The sequence below is a fragment of the Diospyros lotus genome, chromosome 2, assembly GCF_014633365.1.
Source record: "Diospyros lotus cultivar Yz01 chromosome 2, ASM1463336v1, whole genome shotgun sequence".
Taxonomy (NCBI): domain Eukaryota; kingdom Viridiplantae; phylum Streptophyta; class Magnoliopsida; order Ericales; family Ebenaceae; genus Diospyros; species Diospyros lotus.
Genome location: NC_068339.1, coordinates 22,448,933 through 22,461,115, shown reverse-complemented (window position 1 = coordinate 22,461,115; position 12,183 = coordinate 22,448,933). Strand labels below are relative to the sequence as shown.

The 12,183-nt window shown below is 32.0% G+C and overlaps 1 protein-coding gene across 1 annotated transcript; it reads left to right on the top strand.

Annotated features, from left to right (window-relative positions):
* Positions 1–2,263: 2,263 nt before the first annotated feature.
* LOC127794714 (uncharacterized) lies at positions 2,264–8,775 on the top strand. Its single transcript, XM_052325962.1, has 2 exons — positions 2,264–3,660; positions 8,644–8,775. Exons 1-2 carry the CDS (start codon positions 2,284–2,286, stop codon positions 8,773–8,775), a joined length of 1,509 nt encoding a protein of 502 aa, XP_052181922.1. The 5' UTR covers positions 2,264–2,283.
* The last annotated feature ends 3,408 nt before the right edge of the window (positions 8,776–12,183 follow it).

Below are 12,183 nucleotides of genomic sequence, written 5' to 3'. Positions count from 1 at the left end.
ATAATTTATTTTCTACTTATACGTACATAGCATAGCACGAGTCACATTTCTATAAATATATATATACAGGGTCGGACCTTCCATGAGGCCTGTGAGGCAGCTGCCTCAGGGCCCATAAATTGGAACCCCCTTTTTGGTGAGCCCAGCCGCCCAGCCCAACCTCCCACGGTTTTCCCCTTCCCTTCGAAGTTTCGCGGTCTCCCCTGCCCTTCTCGCTCTCGCTTTCGCTGCCCTCTCTCGCTCAATCGCTCTGTAACTGCAAGTCCCTTCGTCCGTCGTCCTCATCCTCGCCTCGCGCCTCGCGCCTCGCTTTCGCCATCGGTCGGTGGCTCGCCCTTGCTCTCCGCTCTCGCCTTTCGCTGCCTCTCTCCTTTCGCTGCTCCATCGGTCCGTCAGATCGTCGCCCTCGCTTTCTCGCCTGTCGCCTTTTGCTGCGCCTGCTCGGTCGGCGTCGGCGACTCGGCGGTCGCTCGTTAGCCTCGCCCTCGTGGCCGGTCACCGGTGGTCCGATGGCTCGCTGCCTCGCTCTCGCCTCTCAGTCGACAGTCGCTCCAGCCTCGGAGCCTCCAGATTCAGTCAGCGTCGGCGACTCAGCGGTCCTTGAAGGCTGAAGCAGATCTGCTTCAGTGCTTCTCCAGAAGATCTACTTAGCTTATCTTCATTTCATTGCTTCAACTTTTTCAGCGATTAGTTTTTCTTTCACGAATCATTTTCATTTCGTTTCGTTTGTGATACATTGGAGATTTGGATTATTTGATAGCTTTGTGATACATTGGAGATTTGGATTATTTGATAGCTGATTCATTTTGTTTCATTTGTGATACTGATACATTGGAGATTTGGATTATTTGATAGCTGCCTATGTGTCTATTTTATTGATGTTGGCTAACTTGGCTTTATTGGTGGTGGCTGAATCTGGTAAAATAAAATTTAATTTTATTGTTGTCTTTATTTTGTTTATATACATGATAATTGTTTTATTCTTAGAAATTGTAATTAGAGTCTAGAGATGCTTGGTTCATTTTATTCTTCTTATTATTACAAGTTGAGATAAAAATTAAGTTTAACATTATTATTGCTTAAGTGTGTCGTGTGATGTCATAATATTTTTTTTCTTTTGACTTTTGTTAGGTTTAAGCAATAGTTACAAATCATGCCTCCTAAACATATGTCTGGAGCTCAAAAAAGAAAAAGAAAACAGAGGGAAGAAGTATTAGTTCAATATCAAGCTGGTGATATGTTTAAATACTTTAATAGCAGCAAAGTAACACAGAGAGAAGAAATAGTTGAAAACTTGGGTGAAACTTCAATAGAGGAACAAGAAACTTGGAATGATAATGTCAATGATCAAGGAGACTTAGTTGATGAATTGAATGAAGACAAAGATGATCACGTTGATGTCAATGAATCAAATGAGAAAGAAGAAGACAATGTTCAACATAAAGATTTATTGATTAATTTTTATGATCCAGGGTGTTGGGATAAAATTGACCAAAATATGAGAGATTTGTTAGTAGAGAGGGTCCAAAAAGAGTTGATGGAATCTTGTTTCCTAAAGATAGTAGTGGTAGGCATTTTGAATTATCACAATATAAGCGAGTATTGCTCAATGGGGAAACAAATGACAGGAGATGGCTAGTATATTCAGTTCATTTGGACAAGGTTTTTTGCTTTTGCTGTAAGTTATTCAAGACTCAAAAAACAATGAGTAAAATTGGTCCGTTGGGAAATGAAGGATACAGAGATTGGCATAATATGGGTCGAGGCCTTAAAAATCATGAAGCAAGTAAGGAGCATATAGATTGCATGACTAGTTGGATTGAATTAGAAACAAGACTGAGTAAAAATAAGACAATTGATCAAAGTGTGCAGATTGAAATCAATAAAGAAAGAGAACACTAGAGACAAGTGTTGAAGAGGATAATAGCTGTTGTGCAAAGATTAGCAAAAAATAACTTGGCATTTCGAGGAGATTGTGAGAAGTTGTATGTAGAAAACAATGGTCTTTTTTTGCAAATGATTGAAATGATTGCTGAGTTTGATCCGATTATGAAGGAGCACATTCGACGTATTCAAGCACATGAGACTCATTATACATATTTGGGCCCTAAAATTCAAAATGAATTGATACAAATGTTGGCAAATGAGGTAAAAAGTTCAATTCTTAGAAAAGTTAAGCAAGCAAAATATTTTTCGGTCATATTAGATTGTACGCCAGATGCTAGTCATGAGGAGCAAATGTCCCTTGTAATACGATGTGTGGATTATTCAACAAACTCTGTAATGGTAGAAGAATATTGGGTAGAATTTTTAAAGGTTGATGATACATCAGGGCTTGGACTTTTTACTGAGCTTAAAAACATGTTGACCAATCTTGAGCTGGACATTGATGATATAAGAGGTCAGGGGTATGACAATGGGTCTAATATGAAAGGGAAGCATAAAGGTGTACAGACAAGATTACTTGAAATAAATCCGAGGGCTTTTTATACTCCATGTGGTTGTCATAGTCTTAATTTGACTTTATGTGATATGGCAAATTGTTGTCCTAAAGCTATGTCATTTTTTGGAGTGATACAACGCATCTATACATTGTTTTCTTCATCTACCAAGCGATGGAAAATTTTCAAAGATCATGTGAAAGGTCTTACACTTAAGCCATTGTCACAAACACGTTGGGAAAGTCATGTTGAAAGTGTGAGGCCTATAAAAGAGCAAACTGTACAAATAATAGATGCTTTATTTGATTTGGTAGATACTAGTGAAGATCCTAAAACAAAGAGCGAAGCTGAGTCCTTAGCAACACATGAACTTCAGAATTTTGAGTTTTTGCTTGGCATGGTAATTTGGTACAAGTTGTTGCATGCAATCAACATTGTAAGTAAATTCCTTCAAGCTGAAAATATGGATATTGATGTTGCTATCAGTCTTTTAGAAGGACTTCTTTTGTTTCTTGATGACTATAGAGAATCTGGGTTTGATAAGGCCATGGTTGAAGCGAAACAAATAGCAAATGAAATAGGAGTTGAAGCTGTATTTCGAGAAAAACGTATGATTCGAAGAAAGAAACAGTTTGATGAGGATGGCAGTGATGAGATAACACAATCAGCAGAAGATTCTTTTAGAGTAAATTATTTTCTCTTCATAATTGATCGAGCTCGTTCTTCATTTCAAACTAGATTTGAACAATTTAAAAAATATGAGGAAACATTTGGATTTCTGTTTAATTTGGAGAGGTTGAAGTGTGCTGATGATGATACTTTATTGGGCTCTTGTAAGAATCTTGAAAAATCCTTGACGCATAATGGTCATTCTGATATTGATGGAGATGATTTGTTTTTGGAGTTGACAATCTTGAAATACTCTTTACCAAAAGAAACAAAAAAAGCAATTGATATGGTGAACTATTTGAAGAGAATGGATGGGTGTTTCCCAAATGCTTGTGTAGCGTACAGAATTTTGTTAACTATACCAGTTACAGTTGCATCTGCAGAAAGAAGTTTCTCCAAGTTGAAGTTGATCAAGACTTATCTCCGCTCAACTATGTCACAAGATAGATTGAATGGATTGGCTATGTTGTCTGTTGAGAAAAAAATGTTAGAACAGCTTGATTATGTAAACTTGATTGATATTTTTGCCTCCAAAACTGTAAGGAGAGTAGTTTTTAATTGATAATTTAGAAAATTTTCAAATTTATTCTTTGATATGGTATAAATATTTATTTATTTATTTTATATTTTATTATAAAAAAATAAAATTTAAATATACTCTATGATTCGGGGGCCCATTTTTACATTTCGTCTCAGGGCCCCCAAATCTCAGGTACGGCACTGTATATATATATATATACATAATGTGAACAAAATTAAAATAAAAGAATGTGATGAAATTGGTTAAAAATTAAAGATATAATCTAAAATATAGAAAACCAGAAAATGTAGCCAACTAAACTAGATGTCATTTATATATAAAGTTTGTGTACAATCAGAGAATTATAAACACCTTTGATAAAATTATTAGCTATTTCTGAAAATTATTAAACACTTCAAAAATTTTAAACATTTTTTCTATATAAACAATTTTTAAATTTTCAACTATTATGAATTGGAAAACATTATTTTTGGTATTTTTAAAATTTTCAAAAAGAATGCTATGATTATTTGAAACATAAAATGTTTAGACATCTTTAGTTGTAAAATTAGATCAGAAATTAAAAAATATTTTCTAAAACTATATTTGCTTAATGTCTGTATTTTTAATTTCAATCAATATTTTACTCACATTAATATTTAATAATCATCATCAATTTACATTTCATTAATATTTAAGACTAATATTTAAGACTAACTTAGACATCATCATGTCAGATCAGTCTAGCAACTATTGAAGTTAAAAAATGAAAAGTGATAAGATTATCAAATGATATAATTAGTTTTCATTTATTAATTAAAAATGAAAACTTAAAGTAAAAAAAAAACAAAATTGGACTACTCTGATAAAAATACCCTTAATTGTGAAAAATGCCAACTTAGGATGCAAAGAATTCTCAATTCAGATATTTTTTAATAAATTATTAATAATACATCAATTATATCTTAATTATACAAAATGACAACTTAATATAATACTACATGCAGATCAATCTAGTAACTGTTGAAGTTAAAAAATGAAAAGTGATAAGATTATCAAATGATATAATTAATTTTTTATTTATTAACTAAAAATGAAAACTTAACGTAAAAAAATAAAAATGGACGACTCTCATAAAAATATCCTTAATTGTGAAAAATGTCAACTTAAGATGCAAATAATTCTCAATTCAAATATTTTTTAATAAATTATTAATAATACGTCAATTACTGTCCAGACAAAAATATCTATTTTAATTATAAAAAATGACAACCTAATATAATACTACATGCATTGAAACTCATAGTTTTGATGATTTTAGATAATCTCTTACTTGTTCTTTTTTTTTTAATAATGAAATATCGTGCTTTATTTTTTTTTTTTTTATATCTAAATGCCACCCATCAATTCCAAAGTTGAATGATAAATGATGGGAGGAATAGGATACATAGAGATATAATAGTATAGATAAGCATGATGAAATCAAACTGGCAGTTGGACCCTACAAAACCCGACCCACACCCACTGACCTGTACCCATCTGGAAGAGTTAATGAATTGGGCAATGCCCACGCCCATCTGTAGAGTTCAGAAGCAACCTTTGAAAGAGGTAAGCCTTAGAATATGTGGTGAAATTTCAATTATTGGAAGCCATACCTTCCCTCTTTAAATCCTTTGTCTCTGGCTTCTCATTTCGGCCTCAATTATGCATTTCCCATGCATTTATTATAAGCTCAAATCGGGTCCTACCCCGGCTCATATATTAAACATATAATATTTAAAAAAAAATTAATTTAGATAATATTTTGTTCGTGTTGTAACATAGATGATGTAATCCGACAATTAAGTGTAAGAAAGTGACAGAGTCACCACAGGCTTTACAAGCGAAAGAAAGTTAATTGTATGGGGATTCGCGTAAAGTCACACCATGTCTCTCTTTAAGACTTTTGGGCCTCATCATCGGGGGGGGTGGGCGGAGGGGGGGGGACCTGACAATACCACATTTCCGTCGGGTAGTATAAGTTAAGAGCTGCCCCACGCGGCAACAGATCAATTCTGTATACTGTATTGGTGCTTCAACAGATCAATATTGCTTGTTGGACGGACGGAGGAGGCTTGAGAAAGAAGTGCTTCACGCACTGCTCGTTCTTTTCTCTCTGTTAATCCATTAATATATATATAATATAAATTGCCGAGAGGAAAAGGGAGAGAGTGAGGTGAGAAAATAATATATATATATATTATATATTCTATTATAGATAGGGCAATTGGGAGAACAATTCTACCTCCATTTGCCCTCAACTTTTCTTCTTCTCTTGCAGCGCAATAATTGCGCCTGCACAGCTGCCCTTGCTTTTTTAATTTCCTTTCCCTCTAATTTCAATTTTGTCACTTCCCACTTCGCATTTTTCACATGCGCGTTAACTGGGCTTGAGCTGATCACGTGAAAGCTAATTTGGCTTTCCTTTGATATCTCAATGATTGGAGTGCGATTTTTTTCAACCTGAGGTGACTTTACTTTAATTATTTCCTTTCTCTCTTTCTTCTAGTTGCTAACTTATTTTATGAATATTCATCAAAACATTTTCTTTAAATGTTTTCCTTATGTCAAAAATCAATAAATCTCATCAATAATCACTTATCTTCACGCGTTACTAATAAAGATCACACAAAAAATATTTTTACCTCATTCAGACAATTTCATGCAACGAAAAATTTTTAACACTAGCATATAAAGATAACCTATGTTGCACGGAAACGGAAACGGGAAACATTTCCGATAAGAAACGAAAACGTGAAAACGAACATTTTTCTAAAAAAAATAAGCATAAATAGGGTCCAAAACGGAAATAAGAAACATTTCCGAAACGTTTCGAAAACGGGGAAACGACACTTATGAGGTGTTTCCGTGCAACATAGAAGATAACTATGTCACCTTTAGTTCGAAGACTAATTATACAATCAAATGCCAATAATATATCATTAACCCTCTTAATCACGTGATCTGTTATATGCATCACATTCGATAGATATTCAACCAATACCTATTCATATATTTATTATCTGTATCTCATACAATATGATATATGACTCACAATCCATTGTTTTTAGTATCCTATACTAATTAATAGTAGTAATCTATGTAGCAATCCGTAATTGATTAATCATATTTTATTTCTTTTAAATTAAGTCTTATTTTTATTCTTTTAAATTGTTAAGTGGAACCATTAAAAAGCTTTTAAAATGAGATTTATAATGTAAAATAATATTTAAAATTACGAGAATTTTTTTATAATATGCTTGGATCCAATTCCACAACTAGACTTAGAATTCATGCGTGGTAGTTCAAATGATCCCAATAGAATTCGAATTCTAGTTACTTCAATTGGAATAAATTACTAAAAATTAGAATTTAATCCCAATCCATATGTTTGAGCTAGAAATGATAATGGATAACTTATTTTATGGATATTCGTCAAAACATTTTCTTTAAATATAAACAAATATTCATTGCAAAAGGATAAAATATGCCAAGAATAAGATTGGATTTGGGGATCGCCAAATCCAATCTTACACTTTCATCTTACAAAACCTCCAAATGATTAATTTATTGCTTCACCAAAATTATATTAGTTCTAATAACATATAAAAGTCTAATCTCTCTAGTAATGGGAAATTGAATTGAGTTGTTGGAAAAATTCTCCACCAAAGATTTGGCAATTAAGAAGATATACTTGAAATTATCGCTCTTGCGCGGTCCCCCACAGCTCATATTCTCGATTTTTGTAGAGGAGGTAAATCGCAGATGGGTCTTTGGCCCTTACCTAAGTCAAGTATCGAACTCATGACCTACTAGTACTAATCTCAACATATCACTTGACCGGCACTTGAGCTATGTCCTGAGGACATAAAGAAGATATACTTCTTCCTTATAATCATGTGCATTCATCATTTTAATCTTATAAAATAAAAGTAGAGAACAAGTACCATCAAGAACAAAGCAAAACAAGAGCTAAGAAGCACAATAGGTAAAAGGAAAAAGGCAAAAGGCAAAAGCTTGCCAAACCCAACAATGGGATCACAAACCCAAACCCACCAAACTTAAAGCTGAAATGTAACAACATTCCTACTGAGGACTAAAAGCTTTCCCATTGTCATCAACTAAGCAGTTGCACTAATTTGAGAAGTCTGATATTGGAGCATATAACAGTTTAGCTCTCTCGTCGTGTATATTAAGTTATTAAGAGTATCTGAATTCCTAATGCGAACCATAAAACTTGAAGTCAGTTCAGCTCTTTCATCCTGTATATTAATGGTATCTGAATTCCCAATATGAACCATAAAACTTAACCTGAAGTCAACCATGGCCAACTTAGCTTTAGCCTCTCTATCTCTCCATCTTCGTCTCCCTTTCTTCCTCATTTCCTCTTAATAGAATATTTGTTGTATTAGTTGTTGTAGTTGTTGTATTTTGTTATAATGGTATTCTGTAATTACTGAAACTATGGTTTTATTATATAAGGGCTAAGATCATGAATTGAGATTGATAAAGCATTTTTATCTTTTGTCTCTTTCCCTACTCATGATATGGTATAAGAGCATTTCGAAACCCTAGGGTTATTTTTTGTCTTGCCCTAGGTTGCCTTCCGCTTGCTTCATTTCTTCTTTGATTCTTCAATTTCGTGAGTTACGGTGCAAATCTTTCCTTTTTCCAGAGATCTCATTGCAATTCTCTTTTCGATTCATTGATTGTCTTCAATTCTCTTTTGTTCGAAGATCGGGAGATTTGTATTTTTTTTCTTCTTTGCTTGGAGATCTGTGATTGACGATTTCTTCTAAAAATAGCAAATCTTGCATTTTCTTTTCTTCTGCAAAACTATTCATCCATCTTTGATCTATGGTGATAGAGAATCTCTCATCTTTCTCGTCAAGGCTTAGTTCCACCATTGATGACGGAATGAATCATTTCTTCTTACATCACTCTGATAGCCCCTGTCTGGTCTTGGTGTCTCAGCCATTAATAGGAGATAACTACGCCTCCTGGAGTTGTGCAATGGTGATTGCTTTGTCAGAGAAGAACAAGTTAGGGTTTGTAAATGGATCAATATCGAAACCTACAGGTGATGAATATTTACTTAATGCCTAGATAAGGAACAATAATATAGTCATATCTTGGATACTTAACTCTGTGTCTAAGGAGATTTTTGAAAACGTCATATACTTCGAGTCAACACATGATATCTGAACTTAAAGAAAGGTATCAACAGAGTAATGGTCTTTGGATCTTCCAACTGAGGTGAGAATTAATGAACCTAACTTAGGGTTCATTATCTATAAGTGCGTACTTTACCAAATTGAAAACTATTTGGGATGAACTTAATGGATCCTATTCCCCCAATTAATAAAGTTTTTTCCCTAATCTCTCAAGAAGAAAATCAAAGGAATGTAGTTAATCAAACTGTTGGGAATGATTATGTTCTATTCAATGTTAAACATGATCTGCATAAAACTAGTCATGGTCGGTCTACAAAGAAAGAAAGATCATTGTGCACACACACTGTGGACTTCATGGTCACACCATTGACAAATGCTATAAGTTGCACAGTTATTCCCCTAGATACAAGTCCAAGTAGAGAAACCCTAGCCAAATACATCCTAATAAAATGAATCCTATTGTTAGCCAAGTATGTGAGACTCATCAAAATTTGTCTAGCAATAATCAAGTTATGGGAGATTTTATGCAGTCATTGAGTCCTACACAATATCAACATTTGTTGAGCATGCTGAACACTCATCTAAATGTGGCTAAGACACGGGCGGAACCTGATGCTCCTCAAGACCAAGAATCAGGTACTTGTTTCTCTATTTCCGTAAGTCTAGTACTCAATAATCTTAGGTATTGGATAGTGGATTATGGGGCCACTAGTCTTATATGCTTCAACCAGTCTTCATTTGTTCATTTAAGACCAATTCAGAACACATATATTAATCTGCCAAACCACTCTTAGATTTTTGTGTTATATGTTGGGAATGTACAACTTAGTCACTATTTAGTTCTTAAGAATGTCCTGCTTGTGCCTCAGTTTAAGTTTAATTTGATCTCTATTCGTGCACTGACAAAGAAAAATTGTATGAGTTTTAGTTTCTTCTCTCGCACATGTCTTTTGTAGGATGTCAAACATTTGAAGATGATTTGTAAGGGTAATCTTCACGAATGTTTATATGTCATTGATCCTGATTCTATTGATTCTAAATGTCAACTAGTAGATAGAACATGTATTTCTTCTGCTCATATGAAACATGTTGTAAGTAAACATACTTGGCATAATAGACTTGGACATATTTCATTTCATAAGACGAAAAATTTGAAAGGTCTGTTGAACTATAAAAACACTGAGGATGTTTCTTGTTCCATATGTCCATTAGCCAAATAGAGAAGGTTGTCTTTTGTATCTAATAACCATCTATCTCCTCATGCCTTTGACTTAGTTCACTGTGACACTTGGTGGCCATATTATGTTCCAACATATGTTAGTTATAGATACTTTCTCACCATAGTTGATAATTCAGTACAAGAAAAATCATATTTAGCGATGAAATTTACAGACGGAATTATTCCGTGGCTAGTTTGTGACGGATAGCAACGGAATTTCCGTCGCTAATTTTTTTAATTTTTTTTTAATTTAGCGACGGAATACCCTTCACTAAATTTAGCAACGGAAATTCCGTCGCTAAATTTTATTTTTTTATTTAATTTTTTTTATTTTTTAGTGAATTTAATTTAATTTTTTATGTAATTTTTTTATATCCACAATTTAAATTTATTTATTTATTTTTTACTTTTTAGTGAAATTAATTTTTTTTTATTTTTAGCGACGAGAGTAACTAGTCGCTAAATTTTATTTATTTATTTTTATTTTTTAGCGACAGGGTTGACCCATTGCTAAATTTTATTTTTTTATATCCAAATTTTAAATTTTTTATTTATTTATTTTTTATTTTTAGCGACGGGAGTAACCCGTCGCTAAATTATAATTTTTTTTATCTAAATTTTAAATTTATTTATTTATTTTTTAATGAATTTAAATTTTTATTCAATTTTTTTTATTTTGAGTGATGGGTTGACCCGTCGCTAAAAAGTAAAAACAATAAATAAAAAATAAAAAAATTAAATAAAAAATTTCAAATTCACTAAAATATAAAAATAATTAAATAAAAAAATTAAAATTTAGCGACGAGCAACACTAGTCCCTAAAAAATAAAAAAATAAAAAAAATTAAAATTTAGCGACGGGTTAATCCTGTAGCTAAAAAATAAAAATAATAAAATAAAATTAAATAAAATAATTCAAATTTAGCGATAAGTTCAACCCTGTCGCTAAAAAATAAAAAATAAATAAATAAAAAATTAAAATTTAGTGACGGATTGACCCATCACTAAAAAATAAAAAAAATTAAATAAATTAAATAAAAAAATTCAAATTCGCTAAAATATAAAAAATTAAAATTGAGCGATGGGTCACATCTGTAGCTAAAAAAAAAAAAAATAATTCAAATTTAGCGACGGACTCAACCCCGTCGCTAAAAAATAAAAAAAATTAAATAAAACTAAATAAAATAATTCAAATTTAGCGACAGGCTCAACCTCCTCGCTAAAAAATTAAAAAAATCAACAAAAATAATTTAAATTCAGCGACAGGCTCAACCCCATCGCTAAAAATAAAAATAAAATTAATTAAAATTTAAATACGGGCCAATCCCGTCGCTAAAAAATAAAAAAAATAAGTAAAAATTAAAAATTTTACATTTAAACATATCATAATAATTTTTACTAACATTAATATTACTAAAAATTAAATTAATAATTTTTAAATATATTACAAATTAAAATTAAAATAAAAACATAATTTTTCACTGCTAATATAATAGTTAATAAAGTTTTATTTGAATTAATAATGAAATAAAATTAAAATTAATATTCATTTCCCTTTACTAACATTAAATATTAAAATTAATATTACTAAATAAGTTTATGAAATTTTGGTGTATAAATATAATTTTAAAATATTTGGAAGAGAATATTATAAATATATTTTATGTATAACAATAAACAAGAAGGCTTCTAGATCGGCTAGCTCATGTGTTAAATTTGGTCATGAGAGGTTAGGGGTTCAAATCCGATAGAAAACTTGAGAATAATAGTTGGGGGAGTAAAATCCAGCATTGCCACGTGGCGAGTTTTCTATTTTAGGGTTGAATTTAGCGACAGAATTAGCGACGGGTCACACTCGTAGCTAAAATATATTTTAGCGACGGGGTCATACCCGTCGCTAAAAAATAAAAAAAATAAATAAAAAAATTAAATTTAGTGACGGGCTCACACTCGTCGCTAAAAAATAAAAATAAAATAAAATAAAATAAAAAAATTAAAATTTAGCACCGGGCTATACCCGTCGCTAAAAAATCAAAAAATTAAAAAATTAAAATTTAGTGACGGGCTCAACCCTGTCGCTAAAAATTAAAAAAATAATTTAAATTTAGCGACGGGTCAACCC